A 24,636-nucleotide genomic window follows, 5' to 3' on the forward strand; every position below is an offset into this window, starting at 1 on the left:
AAAGGGCAAAGCCAGCAACAACACTTGGTTCAAAGTGCATCTGACTCTATTTCAGGTGTTTTTTGGGGCTTCCTATAAGACACAAGTGGTGCGTTTCAAAGGACTTTAAAGATTTGACCTTTAAGATTGTTCATTGTTTTTAAGACATTTCAATCTTCATAATTTAAAGAAAACTATGCCATTCCAAGTATTGAAGGACATTCTATCTAATACTGGGGTCTTTTGCTGCTTGATTTTACATAATAGAATTCTTCATGATATTCTATAATACTGCTAGATTATTTCTGTTCTAAGATTATGGTAACTGTGATTTCATAATTCTTGGCTGTTATATTTACTAAAAGATTTTTTTTATTTCTGTTCTTTGCTTTTTATCATGAAGTCTGCAATTATTTTGTGATGCCAAAAAAAAAAATTAAAAGTGGAGGGTCGTCTGGGAAACTCAAAGAGCTGCTTATAATCATCAGGATCACATTTTTGTTCCTGAATCTTTTTATGTTACCTATTATGGACTTTACAGGTAAAAGTGAAGTATGCTTTTTCCAGAAATATGGTTGCTTGGTGGCTTCTGCTTTTAACTTGAGAGGAGCCTATGCTGATTCTCCCCCTACCAAAAGTGCAGTCGTTTCTGAGCTCTTTGGGGCTAACTATGACCTGTCCATCAGTTCCCTGCTGCTCAGTTGCCTGCTAAGCTGCTAGGCAAGTGCCTCAGTTTCCAGATCTATAAAGTGAGACCAAAGATAACCAGAATGAACATGTTTCTGAAGCACAGTCATGAATACTTCAAGGTGCTCTTAAATCCCTTAAAGGGAGGAGCTTAAATAGGGTGGAATTGTTTTTCACTGTTTTTGTTTTTAGATGTCTGCTGAGATGAGAAAAATCTACTAATGCAACAACAAGAAACTTGCTCTGTTGTCAGTGGGATAGAAATTGAAATTGGGATTGTTAAGGACCAGCTTGGATATTCTTTCAATTTTTATATATGTAAATATAAGGTAGCTGAGGAAAGGTATTATCTGTAACTCATGAGATGGGAGACTTTAATTGCCTCACAGCCTTCTCTTTATTACAACTTTCCCTGTTATTATCTGATATTCTAATAAATGTGGTGTCAGAAGAGCTACCTGTCTTCAGCGTTGCTGGGCCCTCATCCATCAATCAACACTGGAAACGTTACCAAAATAAAAATATCGGTGAAGAGAGATGCATGTTTTACATCTGTATTAGATAATCTGTCAGTATTATAAATTCTACCATTTCCATAGCCAGGAATGAAGCAGACCAGATTTGTTTGTGTGGCTGTGCAGTGACTGGAACATTCTGCATTCTTTCATCTTCCTCAAAGCAGCTGAATTAAGCAGACGTCCCAGTCTACCTGTTCATTTCCTGATAAGAAGCAAATAAGACCGGTTAAGGGAGAGAAAGATTCAGATTATTTATTTCTAGTGAATATTGGTTCTAAATATGCTGGAGAGAAGCTTTCAGTAATTAAGGGGAGAAGTAACAGGAATGAATGCTGCTACAGGTTCTCATCACAGATTGGAAAGAAAACCAAGCCAACAAACCACTTTGGAGCTAGCTTTCTTATTTTCTTGTACTTGTCTAGAAGACAGAAAAGCCAAGTAGTTAACGACTGAAGATATTGTTTTAATTGCAGTAAGAACAAGATTTTTGAGTGATCTTTAAGAAAGTTGTGTGGAAAGGTTTAGAGGCAAATGAAATTTTGAGATCAGTGCTGATGAAGAAACTCATTTGTCATAAAAATTAGAGTAAGAACAGTTTGAAAATAAGGTCTAGAATTTTTCACTTACTGAGGAGCTTGTGTACCATATTATTCTGTTTTCTTTTGTAGGAGGGCACAATGAAAATTAAATAATTCAGAAAATGTTTTAGAGATTATGCACACAATAGAAGTTGGGTCTTCTTCAGTTGGGAATATATGTTGAACTTTCACGCAGATAACTCACACTTTCAATTATAATGCTTCTTTTTAGGACTACTTATTGCAAGTCATTACCCAGATGAGCTGTGAGATATACAGGTGTTAAAATAACAGGTACCTGGAAGCAATTGAACAGCTGGCCATAGATAGGAGCTGCTGTTCACGTAATGCATTTTTCTCTCCTTATGCTGACCCAGTCATCATCTGATTCTTACCTATTTGTGCTTATTTAAAGTAAATAAATTCCTGAAAGATTGCAAACAACACATTGTGGGCTAAGAAGTTAGGAAAGCCATGACTGAGAGAGGAAAGAAAAAAGCATGTGTAGGAAGAATGCTACTGATGTGAAGTTAAAAAGTCAAGCTGGGAAAATAGGAGTAAAAAGTGAAGAAGTTTTGATGTCCATTGTATTTGTTTCAGGAATCGAAGTTGGAGGAAGGTCTAAGGATGATTATCGTGCAGGAAAGCTGGCCCTGCTCCCAACCCTCCCTTCTTTGCTTCTATGTTCTTTGAAAGGAAAGGAAGGAAAGCACCAGGAAGATAGATAACAGCTTCAAAGGAGAAACCCCTAGGATTTTTTATTGTGGTTACTTTACAGTACAAATATCTTTATTGCTTGGTCAATGTGAATTAAAAGCTTCTTGTTTGTTTTCAGACAACTTAGTGGTTGTGTGTTTGAAAATACAGTGGTTAAACTTTTTGTTTATTTGTTTTCTTACTAGAGTATCTTCAACCAGTTTCAATGTAGCAGTGAGAAAGTGCTGCCTTCAGATGCCCTACGCACAGCTCTTGCAAAGACATTTCAGGATGAGCAGCGGTTCCAGCTGGGCATTATGGATGATGCTGCTGAATGTTTTGTGAGTATGACTGAAAGATGATCAGAAGGCATAGATGCAAACACTCCCACTACACAGTCAGCTCCCCACCCCAATTTCAATGGACCTTGCGTCCTCAAAAAAGTCACCAAGCTTTAGGTGTCCAGTGGGGGATCCAGCATTTGTTTTAAGAACTATCACTAATGATTTTGAAATGGAAACATCAGTATTACATACTTAAATTTCAACTTCACATATATTCTGCTTGTAGTCTCAAGAATATGTTTGATAGGAATTGTTTTTATAATAAAAAATTCTCTCCATGCTTTTCAAAATTCTGATACAGGCTATGATACTAAAACCTCACAAACATAATGCTCACAATCAAAGAAAGCAATCGAGCTTCCTCATCTGCAAACACTTAGAATTGGTCATTAGTGCAAAGTCTTTGTCGGCACCAACAAAATTGTCAGTTGGGATTGCTTGCTTATCTTCTTCTATAACCTTTATATAGGTAAAGATCTTTGTGAAGATCTGCCATGTCCTGCCTTGGCCCCCCTCTTCCCAAATTTCTCTTAGCAGATATACGTTAGAAAATCTTATATTGCAGACCTGGTCTGAATTGTTAAGCTTTTTGAAGAAGAGTTACACCAAATAAGTAAAGTTTGTTCAGGTAGTACTGAAAGGAGTACTGTGCACTGAAAAAATACTCCATATTATACTGTGGCCAGGACCGTTGACTTCTCTTGTTCTTGCTCCACTGTTGTGCCATTCTGACTATTATTGTTCACTGAAGATGCTTTGTCCAGCCAGAACTGTGTGCTAACAATTCTGTGAACAAGGTTGTACGTGCTCACAAAGAGATTTGTTCTCTTTTATTATCTTCACTTTGGTGATATTGTTGATACAGTAGGCACTGCAAGAGTGACTTGGGATGTTAGTTTTAAGGATCACCTCAAAAATATAAAAGGATTTTGGGTGTTGACACGCAAATCTTAAATCCTTAGTTTGACCTACTGTGATTATTTTTTTCTATATAGGAACTTTTTCTTCTCTTATGTTCATGTTTTCTTCTTTTCCTTCTTTATTTTCATGTATTTCTTTAAGTAGGAGGTATTTTTGTCTTGCTGAACTACTGACTCCTTTCCTTCTTGGAAATGGTGTCTGTGGGTGTATGCATACTACCTGGATGTTAAGAAAGATATTACTTCTTAATCCAATTACAAACACGTTGGTATTACTACTGCAGTGTAAAACTCCTCTCAGGCAGAGCACCATTGAGTGGATTAAATCTTTCATTTCCTGTACCTGCCTAATTTGACATTTGCAATGTAGGAAATTATTGTAAAGTGATAAATTCATAGAACTATTGTAGTTCTTAGACTAAATGGACTGCTAATGGAATTATGATAACGCAAGCTACTCTATGTTTGTGGAGTACCATGGCAGAGTAATGGTATAGAAAAACAGTATAGTTTAATAGGCCTGCTCAAAATGGGAATAGATTGTAACAATAAAGCTTCAAAGTGAAACAAAAGAGATGAGCCTACATAGGAGACTGTCAACACAGCTTTGTCAAATCTGTGTGCAGCTGAGCACATGTACAGAGGTCTGTATGTAGTACAACATGGGAACTTCAGATTTAGTTTGTTTCTTGAGAAATCTAATCTAAATAGTTCATTTTGTGTTACAGGAGGAGTTACCACAGTCATGTTTGTTAGGTTAATTGTACTGGCACGAAGGCAATAAAAACTGGTAGAAATTCTGTTCTGAGGTTAAGTTTTAAGGCAGAGATAATTCCAAAGCTTTTCACTTAACCTTTTCTGCCCTAAAGGCAGGGATTCAGTTTAAGTGGCAAAAGATCTTAAATTCCTGTGTTAAGGGGAAATTGTACTAGGACAGAGCTGTTTTGCCTACTAATCAGTCTTGACCTGATTGCTGCAAATCTATATCAACCATCCGTGCAAGTCATGCTGGTGGTGAAAACTGCTGCTGGAAGAGGAGGCAGATTTCTTCTGTTGGTCCCAGTTAAATGTTGCTAGCAATGTGAGGAGAGGAAAATAAATCCTCAGATTTATTTAAAACAGATGGCATTGTCTAGAAAATTTTCAGTGCTTTTGTTTCACGTGAAACTTAATCTACCTCTTCATTTATTAGTTTTCTCCCTCTTTCATAAAATGTAGATTATTTGTCATATTTTGAAACTCCTGTGTAGTGTAGAAATTGATTTAGGGTTACTTGGTGCTGATGAGGAGAACTTAGTAGCAACCAATGTAAAATTGTGGAGCTGTTCTTTCTGCTCCGTTTGGTCAAATCCATGCACTTTTGATTATTGGGCAGACTGATCAATGACAGAATCTTCAACTGTTCCAGTAAATAAGATAAATGGTTATTTGGTGTAGCATTTCAAAGTCAATGTGCCATTTTCTTTTACATTTGAAACTACTTTTTCACTCTTTCTTGTCTCTTGGACTAGGAAAACCTGTTAATGCGAATTCACTTCCACATTGCGGATGAGACAAAGGAAGATATTTGCACTGCACCACATTGCGTTTCACATCAGAAGTTTGCAATGACCTTGTTTGAACAGGTGAGATGATGCATGTTTTATACAAATCGCCACTTCTCAGCCTCGTGTTTTAATCTGAAGATGTGTAGCTTTGGACCACCAAAAAAATCTTATCTGTATAATACTTTCTCTTTTTCTTTCTCTTTAGTGTGTTTGTACCAGCTGTGGTGCCACTTCTGACCCATTACCTTTCATCCAGATGGTACATTATATTTCCACAACATCGCTTTGGTGAGTTCAATTTATTTTTTTTTTTACAGGGAAGAGAACTTATTTATGCTACTGTTACCATTTGATCTTCACCTTCATAATGCTAATTGTCCAGAAGATGATTTGTACAGAGTTGGTGGAGCCTTTATAACCACTACAAAGGGCATGAGAGTTTAGTGGAACAGAAAATAACTTAGGCATTGTTCAATGTATCTTTTCTGTTTAGTCCGTATTCCCTTTCAAACCAGAGCTAACTTAAAGCTTTATCAGTCTGCTCTGAGTTTTGTGCAGCTGAGTTTTGGAAAGTTCAAGGACAGAAATTGCATTATCTCTCTGGACTGGCTGTTCCAAAGCTTTACTCTCTGTGTGATTTTTATTTCTTTTTTTCCCGATATATTCAACCCTTTCCTGGCTCTATGCAGGACTTATTCCAATCCAGTTCCACATACATCTGTTGTACTGGGAAGGGGGGGGGGCTCATAAAAGTGGTTACAATGCTCTGGATGTGTCCTTGTTGTTACTGAATAGAGAGAAACAATTACTTTGCTCAACTTGCATGCTAAAGCCCAGTAATTCTGTTGACATTCATCACTAGAGTGCACTCTATGGACTGCAGATTCTGTGAACCTGAAGTTCCAACTAGGTTTTGGTCCACTTTGTATTCATACAATGGCTTGGATTTGAAGGGACCTTGAAGATCACCCAGTTCCATTCCCCTGTCTTGAGCAGGGTTGCCAATTGCTAAATCAGGCACTAGATTAGTTCACACAGGGCCCCATGCAACCTGGCCTTGAACACCTCCAGGGAGTCTACTCCAGGGAGCAGCATCTGTAGCTTATCTGGGTAACCTGGTCCAGTGCCTCACAATCCTCTGAGTAAAAAATGTACCCCTAACATGTATATCTCCCCTCTTTCATTTTAAAACTGCCTCCCCCTTATCCTATCACTATTAGACCTTGTAAAAAGTTGGTCTCCCTCCTGTTTATAAGCTCCTCTGAAGTACTGGAAAGCTGCAGTGAGGTCTCCACAAGCCTTTTCTCGAAACTGAACAAGCTCAGCTTCCTTAACTTTTCTTTGTAGGAGAGGCATTTCAGCTCTCTGATCATCTTTCTGGCCCTCCTCTGGACCTGCTCCAACAACTCCGCATCTTTCTTTTGCTGGGAGCTCCATACCTGGACAAAGTAGTTCAGATGAAGCCTCCCCAGGGCAGAACAGAGGGGGACAGTCATCTCCCTTGCTCTGTTGTCCACCCTTCCTTTGATACAGCCCAGGATGCAGTTAGCTTTCTGAGAGTTTACCTTTGCAGTCTACACCTCCCAGTTTGGCCACAGGAACAATGTAGAAGACTCAGAAGTCTTGCTAGAGACCAAATGAGAACTCACTGTTCTCCTCTTGTCAATAGAGCTTATCTTTTCATGATAGGAATTAGTCAACTTAGTCATGCATAGCTTGTCTGTGGAAAATCTGACAGTTGTGATTCACCTTCTTATCATTCTTATGACAAGGTGATTTCCAAGGGGATATTTGGTCTATTTGTCTCCCCAGATAGTAGAGCAAGATTGACCAGTCTTAGTTTCTTGATTACTCTTTCATGTCAGTGCTAAAGGTGGGTATAACACTTGGTCTTTCTAGTTGCTGATTGCCATGACCTTTCATTAAAGGAGCTGGTGCTCTAGCTCTGTTACAGTTCTGCTGAATGAATTGTAGAAGAGGGAAGCTGATTTTTCTCATCCTTGCTGCTCAGTTAAAACCTGCCATAACATACTAGAGGCATGACTGTTGTTTGTTTCTGTCTTGAAATTTTGACTGGAATGAAAAACTCTTCATTTGTTGTCCTGCATGAGGGGCATAGCCTCAAAAGGTAGTCTTGAAAGCTGTTAATTGAGTAATGTAAAGCAAGATGTTGTTCCTCCTTGTGGCTGCTACCTGCTACATTTATTAGAAGAGCAGCAAAATAGTCATGTAAACTGTATTCAGTACTTAACATTATAGAGATTTTTTTAATATAGAGTTGCACATTATTTAAAAAAAAAAAGCCCCAAAAGAGTAGTATGTTTATTTACCTCATAAGACATGTTAAGCTTGAGGCCGTTAGTATTCTTGTGTACTTACTGTTATTTTTCTTTTAACATGGACAGTGAAATCAATTGAATACTGTGCTATTTTTCACCTATAGTTTTCTCAGTAAGGATGTGCTTTGCTGTGCTACTTCACTAATGTGGTTGCTGAAGGGGAGTGTTTTTAATCATATGATTTTTCTGTACTACAACCTTAAATGGTTTGCATTTAACTGGTCCATAACCTTTTAAATATAAAAAATGTTGTGCAAGTTAAGGTTCTCAGCTTTTCAGTGAAACACTCTTAATGTGTTTTGTATTTTTCTGTTTTTGTTAAAATTTGTTTCCTATCCTTTATGCTAAAGCAATCAAGCTATTTGTATGCTGGAGAGACGTGAGAAACCCACTCCAGATATGTTTGGAGAGCTACTACAGAATGCCAGCACTATGGGAGACCTGAGAAATTGTCCGGTTAGTATGTTTAGTTTTCTTCTGAGCAGGGCAGACAGGACAGAAGAGTTAACAGATTACACTGGTATGTATTTCTTAACTCATGAGCATTTTTCAAGATTTAGTTCAAAGGAATGTTAAGGGAAAGGATATATGAGATTTTTCTTTGGGTTTGAATTCAATGCTTCTCAGTTATTTAATGAAGAAAAAGAAAACTGCTGATGCTGAGTGCCTCACTGAAGATTTTTAAAGCCTCCAATGCCAACGTATGATGCTGCAATTATTCTTCTTTTATCCTATGAAGAAATTTCTCAGACCTTAACTAAAGAAACAGAAGTGAAAGAGAACGTGGAGACTTTATCTTTTTATGGGAGATCTGCATTTTGGCTATGGTTTTGATTAGCTAGGCTTTCTAGGAGTGTTCCAGAAATTCATCCAGTTTCTCTGGTGATTTTTTTTTTCTCCTGTGAAAGCAGTGTGTACCATCAGTAATAAGAGCATGAGAAAAGAAGTACTTATTTCTTAAAGAATCTTCCCAGTAGTACCGTGCTGTGGCACAGGTAGTAGAACTTCTGCACCAGTTACTGTAATTGCTTGTAGAAGGTCAGTTGTTTTGCCTGGATAATCTTCCATTCAACTTCCCTCACAATCTTTCAATTGGAATAAATTTTTCTGTTGGTACTGTACTTGCATCATGTAGCCAAAATTGATCAAAGGGGAAGAGAAAAGAACAGCCACTTCTTATTGTCAGAGGTTATTCCAACGGTGAGGGATTGTAGACTAGCCGGTATGTCTGCGAGAGCTATGGCAAAGGCAGGAACCATCACACAAAATCTGAGGAGGTATTGTTTCAAATTTCTGAATGAGGTATACTGTTCGGAGTATGGGAGATGCTGACCAGAAAATGTGTGATGGTTTGCATTTAACTGGTCCATAACCTTTTAAAAACAATTACTGTATATGCTAAGTTGATAATCATAGGCTGCTGTTCTTAAAAATGTTACTGCCTAAAAATGCTTACTGCTACACAGTAAAAATCTAACAATCTGACTGAATTATAAATGCATACATTAATTAGTTTAAGAAAAATAAAAGTGGTTTTATATAAAACTAACTTTTTCCCCTTCAAATCATAAGACTGTGATTTGGTTCTAAAACAAGTTTGATATCTTCTATCTTTTAATTTGGGTACATTCAGATTCAGAGTTTTAAATAAGTATGTAACAGCCATCATCAAACTTCTTTACATATTTATTAATACTTTGGGCAGGGAATAGCTGCATAATTGTTGCTTTGTATAATACCACTGTTCAGTGCCTCATGAGCCTGCTGTTTAGCAGTAACAGGCTCTAGCAGGAATGGCTTGTGTGTCCAATCCCTGGGGCTGCTGTACACATTTCCATTCTATGACTACCTCCCCACCAGCCCTCTGTAGCTTCTAACTTTGAAACTTTCATTTTTAGTCTCCATTCAAATATTAAATTCTTTTTTTTTTAGGAGATATTGGTGAATATGTGGTTTTCCTTATCTCAGTAAAAGAAATGAAGATACTCATGTTTTAAACAACAACAAGTCTTAAGATATTTAATAACTAAAACATGATTATTTAGTAGAAACACTAAGATGTTCTTTTTGAAGATGAACAGGTTTGTAACTGTGAAATAAACAGCTGGGTGAAATTGCTTGCCAGCTCTTGCTGACCTTTTCTTAGTTTATTTGGGAAGCATTCTTACTGATGTTTAACTAAGGCTGGACTACTAGAAGCTTCACTAGCATGACTAATTAGGATTTTGTATTATTCTTGTCTTGCAAAAAGTGCTCAGGTTAGCAGGAGGAACAAAGATAATGACTATCTGAGAGTAAGATAGTTGGTTTTTTGTTCGTTTTGGTGAGGTAATCCACAGAATTGCTTGTACTTTGAATACCTGTTGCAAAATGTGTATGTAGTGATCTTTGATATAAATGTCTGATATCTACGTGTAAGCATCATCTTTCTATCTGGAATGGAAAAAAAAAAAAAAGCCTACAACCACACATGTACTTGGTTAACTTTCTAAACTGTTGTCAGGAAGGAGCTCCTTATGTCCTCGTTTCTAGAGTTGCAGTGTCAGAAATGAGTATATTAAATTCAGAAACTGTTCCCCATAGTGATGAGAAACTAATCTCATTTTGAAGATGCTCTCTTTCTGGGATCTTTTCTGTGTGACCCACCCCAGGGGGAAAGTGAGTGCTCTAATGAGACTTCATCAAAGTTGTCCAGAAAATAAAAAGATAATGCTCTGCTTCCTAGAATTACAGTGATAATCTCTTAATTCAGATGGTGGGTTTTTTCATGATGCTTTAAAGATGCCTATAATTCCAACAGATAATGGATCAGAAGAACCACTGAGAAATGTGTTAACTTCAAAAGCAAGCTTATCTCTGACAAATACTCTGGCTAGAGAATGGGGAAATGGCTGGTTGATAAGTAGAGATAGCAGTATTAAAAAGGAAAAAAAGGAAAACGAAACAAGAAATAAGCAATGAAGATCTGCAGTGGCAACTGTACTATTGAACTTTGCACTTGTTAATGGCTAGCACTAACATTGCAATAAACAGATTTATTTTCAATGTTTTATTTAAATTTTCAGAGTAACTGTGGGGAAAAGATACGCATTCGTCGTGTGCTGATGAACTCTCCACAGATCATCACCATTGGCCTGGTTTGGGATTCAGACCACTCTGATCTGGCTGAGGATGTTATTCACAGCCTGGGCACTTGCCTTAAACTGGGAGATGTGAGTATTTCGTATGAGGTCTGCTCTGAAAGTAATGCCTCCTATTGTTGGCCCATTATGTCAGAGGCAGATGCAGGTGGTATGACTGTAGAGGCTGCACCTTCCTGTTGATATTCTTTTACATTTTGTTGCTGTGTGACAGATGGCAGCAGAGAGGTAGTCTGACAAAATGATGTCTGATATGGAAATGCATGTAGAGCAAAGACATGTCACTGAATTCCTCTGTGCAGCAAAAATGGCACCCACTGCCATTCATCAATGTTTGCTGAATGTTTATGGTGACCAAACAGTGGGTGTGACACAGTGAGGCAGTGGCAACAGTGACAGTGGGTCACCTCCTCTGGTGCAGATTTTTAGGAGTGCAGAATGCAGGTTCCTCTTCGTTGCTGGAGAAAATGCACAGCTAGTGGTAGTGACTATGTTGAAAAATAGTGCTTTGTAGCTAAGAATTTGCTCTATCAGAGTGTTACCATCTTTGCACTTGTTATAGTTTTCATGGGAATAATTGGGAAACATTACTTTCAGAGGGACCTATGCATTTTAATTACCTCAAAATGCACAACTTTTCTCATAATAATTCATAGTAATGGATTGAATAATAAAAATAAAAAGTTGCTACCTTTACCTTTTTAGCTTCTATAAATAGAGGGTAGATCCAAAGATCTGATCTGCTTCCAAATGCTTCTCAAAAACTGTAAAAGTACCGGAATAGTTTCATATTCTCAACTTTATTAAGTTATTGTGGATGGTTCTTGAAAATAAGAAAAAAATACTCCAAAAAACAGTTTGTCTGAATAAAAACATGTGTAAGGGAATTTTAGGTTGTGATTTGTGCTGATTTTTATTAAAATACATCTGTACACTTTTCACTTTGAAGAGCAGTTTATTTCTATTACTTATGAAGATAAATTATGGTTTATGATTATTTAACTCTTTATCCTTTTAGTTTAAATGTGTGGTTGTAATGCTTAGGAGTTACTTAAAACTGAGCAGTTTTAAACTCAGATATGATGGCTGACATTGTTTGATTCACTGATAGGTTAAATTAAGTAGTGCACAGCATCCATGGGATTTGTCTTTTAGAGGATTTACTTAATCTAAATTAGATGATGTTTTAGTGCTGAATTGTATATATACTGAATTGTAGCTGTGTCCTACCGTAGCACTGAGATACTACATTAAAATACTTAAAATCAGAGCAAGTTAATGTGAAAGAAATGTAGTTGTACACAAAGTGCAGTACTTGCACAGTAAAGCACTAAATGCTCTAAAAATGACTGCAGTATATTTTTAAATAGAACGTGATCAATTAATATCAGAGGACAGATTTTTGTGTGGGACAAGTTCTTTTGACCTGCTGATATGTTCATTTCATCTTTTACATGATATTATCTTAAATTGAAGTCTGCTTGAGTCAAAAATAAATGCCAGCTGTTTAGTGTCAGAGCTGCATCGTTTCTACAAAGTAAAGAGGAAATAACAGATTTAAATAGTATTTCATAGAATCAGCAAGAAAAACACAGAGAATATGTGGGTAATTTCTTTCAGTGCATAGTTTTGCTTCTATAGATTTTTAGAGTCTCCAAGACTGACTTGATTCTTGAGCACCTGCTCGGTTGATAATCTGTTCCTGGTTTATGTCTCTATTTTTGCTTGAATGTTGGTTAATTACTTCAGTCTTTGTTGTCTTATTTTCTCTGTCTCTTGAAGTAAAAACAACTTATGCTTCTTGATAGTACCTTATGGTACGGAAGGCAATATTAAAATGCTGTGTTATTGATTTTTGACTTTCAATTTCCTTATCTCCCTTCTTGAAGCTCTTCTTCAGAGTAACTGATGACAGAGCAAAACACTCAGAGCTGTATTTGGTGGGAATGATTTGTTACTATGGAAAACATTATTCTACTTTCTTCTTCCAAACTAAAATTCGTAAATGGATGTACTTTGATGATGCTCATGTCAAAGAGGTAAGAAAATAATGTTTAGAAAAACTGTCTCTTTGAAAATTGCTAACTACTTGTGTGCAAATCCTTACTGATCTTTAAAGATTTTGAGAAATTTAATCTATTTTCCCACTCAAAACCCATAGCTTTGTACCTTTTCATGAGTAAAGCGTTCTTGGAAAAGCATACTGGAAATCTCAGAAGCACATCATTTTTAGTTTTGTTGTGTTGGCTGATGTTCTTTCATGTTTTTTCAAACCCTATTGTTTGCGCACAAGGCTAACATGCTTCTCTTTCCCTTGCTGAGGAGCAACATTGCTATTTAGTGAGGGCTTTTGGGGTTGTTTATTGACCTATCTAGATGCCAGTCTTCCCTGGTAGTTGTTGCCAACAACAAATTTTCCACTTGTTTGTTCATTTCTTTTCAGCAATTGTGAAGTTCTTGACATTCCATATACTAGTGCTTGGATCTTGGCACAGTGTTACTACATCCCATGAGTTTGTTTTTTTTATTTTTTATTTCACACCACTTTCCTTTTATTCCTTCTTGTCATGGAGGCTCAAACATGAGAGAGGAAAACTTTCTCCTGTAGTCATGCCAGGCACAGTCTCAAAGGGAAAACTAATCCTTCAATTTGTTCTCAGTCACATTTGTTTGCAGCAAAACTGCCAATGATAGGTATTGCAGTGCTTTAGTTGAATTAACTGTGTATGGTGCAGTTTTGTTTCTTTCTTTTTAGAAAAGATGTTCAGTGCATTTAATAAAGTGTGTATTTGTATATGAGGAATATTTCTGAGATGATATGGTGATGATAATTACCTCATTTTTCAAAATGCTGTGGAGTTCGTTTTAGCAGCAGAAGAGATTCACACTCCACAGTGGTTAGCATTGACTTAAATTTGCTGTCACGCAGGAGATGTAATTTTTTGCTTACCGTTCATTTTGTTTATGGTGGTGGAAGGATTAAAGAGCTTTGTTAACTGATCTTTTGTTTTGACTGATGCAAAGTTTGAATGTTTGAAGGGATGAACAGCTTTTTATTAAAACAAAACAAAACAAAAAAAACAGTAACAACAAAGAAACCAAACCTTCTGAAAGGGAAGAATTGTTTTTGTAGTTATACTTTTAGCAAAAATTATGATTGTTTAGCCACAAAATGGTGAATATCTTGGTTTTAGCTGAACTGATTCCACTGTGTTCCAAATGTGTTCTTGACCAGATGATGCTGTAAATGATAATTTTCTTCTCAAATAAGCTGAGTCTCAGAGGAAAGGAAATGTCAGTTTTAAGAGATAGTTTGCTTGCAGTTAGGTTTTAGAAGTAATGTTCTTTTCGAAGTATTTTTCAACTTGTGACTAGCAGTCCTGAGGTGTCTTCTTCAGTACTGAATGTCGAAGAAGTGGAAGAATGTCAGTATAAAAAGATGGGGGGGAAAAAGAATCCTTACTGTAGAAAATTATGACAAAGTTGTCCTAATATTTTTTTGTTGTTGTTAATTCAGATTGGTCCAAAATGGAAAGATGTTGTGACAAAATGTATTAAAGGTCATTATCAGCCTTTACTGCTGCTGTATGCTGATCCGCGAGGAACTCCAGTGTCAACACAAGACTTGCCCCCTCAAGTGGATTTGCAGCAATATAGTAGGACTTGCTATGATAGTGAAGACTCAGGTAAACACTCTGGACTGCATGTTTATTCCTTTACTCTGTAGTGTTGTGTATGAAAAAATTTTATTTTGTTTTGAGTGTGTTTCTGTTAGCGGTTGTTACTTTTCAAAGCAGATCTAGAATTCTGAGGAGGATCTACAGTATTTTACCTTTGAACCTTTCTTCCAGTGGATAGCAATCTTTTAAGCATAAAAATAAAAGTTAGAGAAAAGATGGAAAAAAGAACTGAAGGGTCTATTGCGAAGTGGCTGTAGGGAGGAAGAATAACTGATGAATTCATGGACTGAGTTCATAAATCTATCAGTAGTTCTATCAGGAAAGGAATGATAAAATCATTCCAATCAAAGGAAGCTGCAGAATTAAGCTTGGGAGGGAAGTTAGGGAAAGGAAACATTAAGGAAACATCACAAATGCATCCTTTGTTGGGATAGTGAAAGAATCTGAGGGAAAGGAGAAGAAATACTGGGGATGGTAGGAAGAGAGAGCAAGAATTAGTGCAGTTATCAACCTTTGGCTTGTCTTTTTTAAAGTAACGTTTGAGATACAGACTGATTTGTGGGAAACAGAAGGAAAAGGAATTGGCAAAGGCTTATGCATGTGGGTGATGTTTACTTGATTCCTTTTTCATTAAAAAAAAAAAAATTACAACTGTAGATATGTAAGACTTAACAATGAAGATGCCAGTAATGCTTTTCTACTTCCTGAATTCTGTGTAATGTAGGTAGTCATTGAATTAGAAAGGTGTATCCAAATAAGTTGCTTCAGAGGTGATAACTTGGTCTGCTCTACGTATTGTTAGTGGTGTGATGGGCTGCTGGGTTACTGAATTTCTGGATGATTTTGGATGTTAAAGTAGGACCTCAGCCTATAGTAGTATGATTTATGAGCAATAGATATATTCTGAGAAAGACGTGCATTTGCAATGCAGATAAGGTGAAGACTAGAAATAGGGTTTAAGTTTATTCAATAATGGCTTAGCAAAGAAAATTGTTTCTGTTTTTGGATGGTTGCAGAGAATATTTTGTATTAGAAGGGATTTATTGGTTGTCAAGAATAACAAGGTAAAGCCAAAACCAGAAATACAGCTTTTTCCTGAATTTTTAGCCTATTTTTACATCTGTAATTCTAAGAATATTTTATAGTTTTTGTGGACAATATCTAGCTTTATGCTTCCTAATCAGTAAATCAATAGAGAACATCTGCTGTCTCCTTAGTTATATATAGATGTCTGGTAGTAATGAAACAAATCTCCAACTCTTCTTAAAATAAGTGCAAATAAAAGCTGTTAAGAAAACTTTTACTTCTCAGTTGACAAGATGTCTTTCAATTTATAAATATATTGTCCTGTTCTGAAGAAAACCAGGGAGCCTGGAGTGCGGAAAGACCCTCTACTGCTATCCATCAGCAGCTCTACAAGCATCAGATTGTTATATGCTGTAAACAGGCCTTGTAGTTCTGCTGCTTGGTCTCCAGGAAATACATTGCGAATGCTTCTACTCAGTGTCTCTTCAGTATCTAATATTGTTGTGTTCTAAAACAACTTCAGGAAGCTAAGTATAAAAATACATACATATAAAAATTTTAAAGATATTTCCTTTCAGATAGAACTCAGAAGGTTATGATGAGTAACCTGCTCTTTGATTCCGGAAAACTTGATGAATCTCTCATTCACACTTAGTCGTGCTCAACAAAATTCTGCAGTAGTCAACATCAATGCAAAGGTTTTGAAAAATTTTATGAGATACTATAGGTTGATGTGCCAGGAAAAAAACATGCTACACATTTTCCTACCCCTAAATGGGTTTATTCTTTTTTTTTCTTTTTCAGCCCTGTTGATACTCAGACTTCTATATCCCAGTATAGCTTTTTGGGAAAGCATTTTGTTTCTGAGTGTAACTACAGCTGCTTCTGAACTGAAATATTGTACCTAAAATTTCATTGATAAATGCATCTACTCACATTAAAATATGATACCACAAATTATGGAGGAAAGATTATCAGAGATGCTGATATGAAATGTTCTGAAGTGATATCTGAATAGTTCATCTTAGTGTTTGGGTTTTGGATCAAAAGAAGCATGGCCAGCAGGGAGAGGAAAGTGATCGTGTCCCTCTACTCTGTGCTGGTGAGATCTCACCTGGAGTACCTTGTCCAGTTGTGGACTCCTCCATATAGGAGAGACATGGATCTGTTGGAGTGTCCTGAGAACAGCCACAGAAATGATCCACAGAAAGGAACACTTCTCCTGTGAGGACAGACTGAGAGAGCTGTTCAGACTGGAGGAGACTGTGGGGTGACCTGATGACAGCCTTTCAGTATCTAAAGGGGAGCTACAGGAAAGAAGGAGACTGACTCTTTGGCAGGGTCTGTGATGATATAATAGGGGGAGATGGCTTCAAGTCCATGGAGGGTAGATATAGGTTGGATGTAAGGAAAAAGTCTTTTGCGGTGAGGCACTGGAACAGGTAGCCCAGAGATGTGGTTGATGCCCTGTTTCTGGAGACTTTCAAGGTGAGTCTGGATCAGGCCCTGGACAGTCGGATCTAGCTGTGATGACCATGTTCATTGTAGGGGAGTTGGAGTAGATGGCCCTCAGAGGTCCCTTCCAACTCTGAGGATTTTATGATTCAATGATTTTCTGTTGAGTGGAGATTTCAGCTTACAGATTGTACTCTAGTACTCAGCTCCACAGCACAATTCCTTTTTCTTACATTCACCTTTCTTTCTGTGGCTGTTACCTCCTGTAATGGCTGTGTTCTTTATTTCTTTAGATGAATAAGATTTTTAACCAGTAAGGAGTTGAGGGGCAGCTTGTGACTGTAAGAGCTATTATTTTGCCTTAAGTAGGACAATGGCTACAGGACTTTCTCTCACCAAAATACAAAGCGCCCAAGTTTAGTGTTAATACACTATTTGTATCTGTTGTAGTTTCCACTGAAATAAATAGGAGGTGTTACTTTCAGAGCGACCTATGGGGATACAATCTTTAGTATAAAGTTTATTAAGCTTTTGATTCATAATAGATAGTGTGTTAATTATTATGACCTGTTATGTTCTTGTTATCTTTATTAATATTTTGTACTTGACTAATTTTTTTTAACTTTGACTTCCTTAGAGGCAGTGTGTTTCATACTTAAATTACACTTGACAGAGATGAAACTTAGTAAAGAAGGAATTTCAATGCGGTACTAGCATGTATTTAGCAGTCCAAAGGACATAGTTTAATATTGCATGATAAATAGACTTGAAAAACTCAGAGTAATCAGAGAGAATAGAAATAAAGATTTTAAGGTTGTATGACACCCTTTTCCTCTTCTCACAGAAAAGAACCTTTTCTGTAAGATTAAGTGTTCTGGGATTTCTGTTTATATGTTTGGCCCTCTACTTTTTGAGTTAACTTCCGTATAGTTTCCTCTCTTCTTGTTCTTTTTTTGCCTCACTTGACTCTTTGATCAGTCACAAGAAATTGAAATTTAACATTACTTTCTTTTCTAGGGAGAGAACCTTCCATCTCAAGTGATACCAGAACAGATTCCTCGACTGACAGCTATCCTTACAAACAGGCACACCATGAGTCTGTGGTCAGTCACTTCTCTTCTGACTCACAGGGAACGGTCATTTACAACGTGGACAATGATGCAGCTTCTCAAAGCAGCAGGGACACAGGTAGCAGATAAATTTATATCATAGTAATCATTGTCATTAAATATGATGACTACAGTGGAGCTCAGTGAATAATCTCTTTTTATGCAACCCATAACAGACTAGTGAACAACGTTTACTGTCCTGTATGGCTTTGGTTTGCAATTAACCATTATAATCCCAAGAATTAGCATAATTTTAAGTGTATGGCTGGCTTTTGTAGACTTTTATGTAGCCAGGCAAAAATTAACACACGCTATTTCTGTTATCCACTATCTACCTTCTCTCTTAGTCATGTAAAATTCTGGAACTTGGAGTTTGTTGTGCACTACCATTGTACAGTTTGGTAAGTGATGTGTGTACTACTTACTCATCTATGGGCAGTTTGTTTCAGGAGTTGCAGCTGCCTGGGAAAGGTATTTCTCTCACTAGGAATCTCCCATACTTGAGTACCGAGGACTTCCTGTGTACGTGTGTGTTGGCAGTATATAGCAGTATATACCGCACCAGGGAGGAGCATAAGATGATTTCCTGCCTGTGCTATGGAGACAAGTGAAAACATACAGTTGGAAGAGAGTTTGTCCTCATATTCCTTCAGGCAGCTGAAGAGTCTGCCTGAAGACTCTCTTGCAGAAAAGAAATGAACTGGAAGTCTGTAGCTTAGATTTGTATTACTCATGGCCAGTGATCTCAGTCAGCCTGCTTCTGCATGCAGTACTAACTTCACTTCTGAAAAAGCAGTGTATGAGTTAAGGACAGACTTCTCAAGCATCAGAAATATGACCTACTAAATGCGTTTGCAGTTATTTTATTGTTTTTTTTAAAGACTTTTTAAGAGGAATAACTGTTGAATCAGCAACTGTTGGTTGCAACAGGGTCAATAGCTAACACACCACTGTGTCCTTCTGGTTGTGAAGTAGTTGCTGTTACATCTTGTGACACTTAAACATCTTTGGTCCATTTGAAACAATCTACTGTACAAGCCTTTCACAACCTGAAAAAAATGTCTCAAAGTTTTCTTCAAGACTTTTTTTATTCTTAGCAGAGGTTCAAGTAACTATAATCTGTGGTTTTGGATAGCTTGAAGATCCTTCTGACCTTTTAGCAAATACTTAGCACTATAGGTTCTGGTAATAGTCCTCAGTAGAGTGTGAGAAAGAAGGGAAAGTTGGAGCAGAATTGGAGAGCGGTGAGGAAACAAAATTCACATTGATCCAAAGATTACTGAAAAACCAAAAATAAAAATGCTGGTGGAGTATTATTTGTATGGTCTGCAAAAGTAGCAGAAAGTGTATTGTATTAGATTACTCTTGGTACAATTTTTCACAAATCTATTTTTTAAAAAGTAAGAAGGGGAGGGTAGTAGGAGGGTTGCCACCATGTAAGCAGATTAAGTTCAATATATTAACTTTTTGTTCTGTCATGTTTTAGTGATGCTCTCCTCTTCTTTTTCTTTCTTCTCCCAATGATTCTGTCCTATGTTATTCCCTTCAGTTCTAGACCATTTCTCACCACCTAATTTCAGTCATCCTCATCTTCCCTGATTCTGCTTTAGTTACAGTCAGTATGTCCCCTTAGGTAGTCACCTGTCTGGATGTTTTCCCCTTTTATTTTTGCCTTCCTGAAACCTTTCCAAAAAGCGAGTCTGCCAACTTATGCAACTGTTCAGTCATCAAAAGGTGATCCGTGGGGCTATTAAGAAGCCATCCACATTGACCTGTCAACTGTTGCTGCTATTGAATCATTCTGGGCAAGAGCAGGATTCTACATTTAATGGCCATTTACCCCACTACTTCAGCCCAGAATTTTCTGGACCCTATCCCACATCGCCCTTCTGGGAAGGACCAGCATTGGGTCATAGGACCTCAGGTACCTGGGTTCTTCAGGATGAAAGCATGGAGGGTGGCTGCATGAGCCCTCTCTTGCTCCTGCCAACCTGTGCTGCTGAGAAAAATGTGCGTATTCTGGCTGCCCTATTCATGCAACTGAGATTTCCGTGGGAGGGAGTAGTGGATGTTCTGTCTTAATCTGTTTGATTTCATTATTTTTTTCTTAACATATTGTCCCCCATTCCCTGCCAAAAAAAAAAAAAGAAAAAAAGAAGAAAAAAACCAAAAAACCCAGTGAAACTTTCTTTTGAATACTGCCGTTTATGAAGCCATTGAAGCCATCCTACACATGGAGGATGAGGCATTTAAGAACACATTCAGCAAGGCACACTTTTACATGTGCAATTGAGCACTCAGAACTCCTGACTTTTTATTTTAGTGAAGTTAATGAAATTAGTGTGAAGTTTCAGATTGTATTTCTGGGACTGCTAGTTCCTCTATTGATGCATTACACTGGTTTTAGTCGTTGTTCCAGAGGGTACAAGTAGAGACAATGTAACGTGTGCGTTGCAGGCTCATGATTCTTGGAATCTCCTCTGTGTCTGTTAAACATTCAATGACATTATGACAAAATTTGCAATCTATGAAAGGAGGAGAAAATATTTATGCACTGCTAACAGCCTTCATTTTTACAAGACTGAATTATGTTCTTTCATTAATCTATGCAGACAGACCCTAAGCTAGCTAAATAGTCTTTGTTGCAAGCATGAAGAGTGCTAACTAACCATTCTTACTAAGTTGAAAGAGCTGTAAGGGAAAAAAGTTTTCACTAGTGAAGTTGTGCACTCTGAAGTGAAACAATTCTCTCGTATCTTGAGAGACACCACTACAAGGTATAAGATACTACTGTTCTTTCAGACCCTAGAAGATGCATGACAGTCCATGCTGTGGGGGTAAATGGTTTCTTCCCAAGAACTGACTGATTCTTGCTCAGTCATCTAAATGCTGTACATCTTCAGTCTTCACTGCCAACGTTTCTCTTTTGTTCCCTTAGTCCTTTTATTTATTTTGTTTCTAAAAAATTTAACTACAGAATCTTTATACAGTTTGCAAATGAATAGAAACACGAGTTATGTGTAGCTTGCTTTTTATTGTTTGGATTCCTTCCCACTCATACATTGTAGCACCTTTGTGGCAGTTGTAGTTGAAGTGTATTACTTTTTCAGCTGTTTTAAAGTACGATTTTACTTGTAAAATCTACTTTAAGTGTTGTTGATTTTGATGTCAATTTCTAGAAAAGGACTAAGCTCAAAACAGCCAGTTACATAGTCTGGTGGCTGTTCATCCATTGTTGAGTAGTACAGATTTTCCATTGCTATCATCCTGTCCAAGGTGAAATTTGTTGATGTTAAGGCTAGATAAGTCTTTGTAGCTTATTCATAAATTCCCTTCTTATCCTGCATCTCTGCTTGGGACTACTCACGTGAGTAAAGCCATGCGTGTGTTTGTGCTTGAAGGCTTAGGACTGTGAATGTGTGAGAACTGTAAAATTAAGAAAATAAATGGTAATACAGAAAACACGTAATTAATTAACTGTCATATACTCTTAAGTCACATTTTATCTGAGGAAAGTTGGGAATATATCATATGCAAGAGAAAACACTAGGACATGTGAGCTTGTAGTTAAGGGGACATTGCTGTGTGTCAGCTGATCTATGCTGCTGATGTGTGTATGTTCTTAGCTTGTGGCGGATGCGAATTAGCTGACTTAGCCCTTGAGAGCCTATTGAGGCTTCTTCCTTGTAGCCTAAACTAACTCAAATTACCTTTGCTACAGGTGAAGAGAGTGCAGAAGGAGAATTAGTGTAGAGCTGCTGATGATGTGCAGTAATTTTTTCTTAGATTTTGACTTGCTCATGCATTTAAGCCTTCATTCAACAGAATAAGCTGTCCTTAGTTTTTTGTTCATGGCCATTAAAACTGAGCAAGTATTCAGATAGCAAGGAAGTGGTATCCTTAGAGCACTGTAAGACAAAATACAGTCAACTGTTCTCCTTTTGGATAATCTCTCATTATCAGAGTCATTGGAGGAAATGTATCACTTATAGCCTTAAAACAAAACAAACAAAAATAAACCAAACTTCCCTTCTCTGAGACAAAACCAGAAACTTGTGGATGGAAAAGCTTAACCAAACCTGACAGTTAGCATTGGACAGTCTGCAGCTCCTAAGGAGCAGAAGAGCCCTACTGTTCTCAGCACACAGAGCGCTCAGTCCGAAGGCTCTTGTCATCTCAACTGTGTTCTTCTGTCCTTTCAGGGCACCTGACTGACAGTGAGTGTAATCAGAGGCATATTTCCAAGAAGAGCTCACTGGCAGACCGCAAGAGGAGTTCTAGCCGATCTCGGCGAAAAGGAGATGAGTCTCAGTCATCAGGATACCATAGTGAAGGCAAGAATCTCTATTTTATTGAAAATATCAATATCTTTCTGATATATATTTTTTAAGATCCTCACTGTGTATATACTTGTTTGTTACATCTTTGCCTGCATTTTGTCTCTCTCTTTCGCTTTTGTTTTTTTTCTTTTGTTTTACTTTTCAAAAACTGCATGAAGATGCTGTGAGTAGGGCTGCTAGCTTAATCTGAAGTTATTTTTGTGGCTTTTGCTCTCTCTTTTATGAACTACAGGAGAAACCTTGAAGGAGAAACAAGCCCCCAGAGCTGCCCCCAAGCCATCCAGCAGCACCAGCAGATTAAGGGAATTTAAGGAGACAGTGAGCAATATGATCCACAACAGACCACAGCAAACTTCTCAAACCAACCAAAATTCCCCTCATGGAGGGGGTCATATGGATCAGGCAGAAACACGGCCCTCAAAAAGCCTCTCTGTGCACTCTAGAGACTGGGAAGTTGAGAGTACCAGTAGTGAGTCTAAATCCAGTTCATCTAGCAGGTACCGGCCAAGCTGGAGACCCAAGAGAGAGTCTCTAAATATAGACAGCATCTTCAGTAAAGACAAGAGGAAGCATTGTGGATACACTCAACTTAGTCCTTTCTCTGAAGAGGCAGGTAAGAGTTTGAGAAGAAAGATTTACATTAAAGTGTGTGGAATTTATAACATTCTGCTATTCTGTTTGATTAAAGTAAAATAGAGAAGTAAAATTTTGAATGTGGCATATAGGCTGGCAGTGACTCACATCCTGGAAGTTTCTTTGTGGATATTGAACGTGTGATACTTGTTTGTTTTCCATATGTTAAATTTCACATTTTAAAAAATAATAAGGGAAACTTTACTGTCTGTGCTGCTTAAATGGACTCAATACTAGACTGCTAAGTATTTGGAAGTTCATCACTTGGAGTGGCCTTTCTTATTGGTCAAGCTTTTTCTTTTGATTGTTTTTGCATGATGGCTTAAACTATGGTGTAGCAAGTACTTCATGCATTAGTGCTGAGCTTCTGTTATGAGGATAAGAGCAGCTGATGATTTACCAGCATTTGTTTATGATGATATATGCAGCAGCTATGCAAATTGAATATAGAGACTTTGTCCTTGGTTTTACTCTTTCTTGAAGGTGAAGGAATCTGTTGTGAACCACTTCATGTCTTTTGTTCCCCTGCTTCCCTTCCCCTAATTTGTAAATGAATGTAGTACACTCACTTTATTCTTACTTCAGGAGGTGTATATTCCTGAAACTGCAATAATGTGGAGAACAAGTGTTTACCAATTTCTTTCTTTTTTGTTGATATGCTTCTGGAACTGCTGCTTTTTACTGCGTGTAGATGAGAAGGAAGAGATCTGTGTGACTGGCAGTGGAGTGGTGGTTAACAAGGACACTTGCAGAAAATTTAGAGCCTTGAGAGGCAGGGACAGCTGTCACCAACTGAAAGGAATGAAAAGTTTAAGGAATTGGGCAGCATAAATAAATGTATAGAGGGAAGATAAAGGTAGAAGAGAACACAGCTTCAGGAATAAAAAAGCAAGGGGAAAAAAGAAAAAAGGTAGAAACAAAAAGGACGCAAAGAAGCAAATGAGAACATACAGGAAAATCAACAAGGAAGAATTGTAAATAAAAATGTTTCTCCTCACATTGTAAATGGCAGGAAAAAAAAAGGTAGAAAATGTAGCATCTGAAGTTAATAAGACAGTAGAATATAAACTGGAATTACTAAAGGCACAGTTGGGAGCAAAAATATGTAGACTTGCTGCTCTGAAAGTCTGGATATTTTACTAGGTTATTTTCTTTTATCTCAACAGGTAAAGAGCTTATGGAGAACGAGGTCAAGGAACATACTGGTCAAGAAACAAGATCAAGCCAGTCAAATGTCAGATACAAGCGTCCTGTGCTAAGCCGTGGTACCCAGCATGTGATGGATCAACATCCTCATCTAATACAGAGGATGGAGTCTGGATATGAAAGCAGTGAACGCAACAGCAGCAGCCCAGTTAGTCTGGACATGCCCTTGTCTGAAAACTCAAGCACCCACAGGTAGATTTTAACAAACTTCACTTTTGGAGTGAAGTCTTCATTTCTTTTTTGCTGTGTTACATAATGCTGTAGAACATTAAAAACAAAACAAGCCAATAGCACAAATCATCCTAGCTTATAATGCAAGTTCATTGAGGCAGGGAGAAATAGAGAGGAAATACGAATCTGAGTGAGATTGGTCCCTTTTCTTGTCAGTATATTGATAACTTACTGACGATGATGAGTTATGAAAAGGAAAATAAATGAA

At 37.4% G+C, this 24,636-nt stretch overlaps 1 protein-coding gene across 5 annotated transcripts in view; it reads left to right on the forward strand.

Moving 5' to 3' along the window:
- Positions 1 to 24,636, forward strand: part of USP54 (ubiquitin specific peptidase 54) — a 52,150-nt gene that overhangs the window by 10,835 nt on the left and 16,679 nt on the right. For all 5 annotated transcript variants that reach the window (XM_019617592.2, XM_010714392.3, XM_031554416.1 and 2 more), the window contains 11 exons: positions 2,665 to 2,799; positions 5,234 to 5,347; positions 5,475 to 5,557; positions 7,959 to 8,064; positions 10,674 to 10,820; positions 12,638 to 12,787; positions 14,266 to 14,434; positions 17,927 to 18,097; positions 22,221 to 22,352; positions 22,591 to 22,971; positions 24,158 to 24,389. In XM_019617592.2, coding sequence (XP_019473137.1) covers positions 2,665 to 2,799; positions 5,234 to 5,347; positions 5,475 to 5,557; positions 7,959 to 8,064; positions 10,674 to 10,820; positions 12,638 to 12,787; positions 14,266 to 14,434; positions 17,927 to 18,097; positions 22,221 to 22,352; positions 22,591 to 22,971; positions 24,158 to 24,389 — 1,820 coding nt within the window. The remainder of the gene's footprint in view (positions 1 to 2,664; positions 2,800 to 5,233; positions 5,348 to 5,474; positions 5,558 to 7,958; positions 8,065 to 10,673; positions 10,821 to 12,637; positions 12,788 to 14,265; positions 14,435 to 17,926; positions 18,098 to 22,220; positions 22,353 to 22,590; positions 22,972 to 24,157; positions 24,390 to 24,636) is intronic.

This window comes from Meleagris gallopavo, chromosome 8 (assembly GCF_000146605.3).
Source record: "Meleagris gallopavo isolate NT-WF06-2002-E0010 breed Aviagen turkey brand Nicholas breeding stock chromosome 8, Turkey_5.1, whole genome shotgun sequence".
In the NCBI taxonomy this organism is placed as follows: domain Eukaryota; kingdom Metazoa; phylum Chordata; class Aves; order Galliformes; family Phasianidae; genus Meleagris; species Meleagris gallopavo.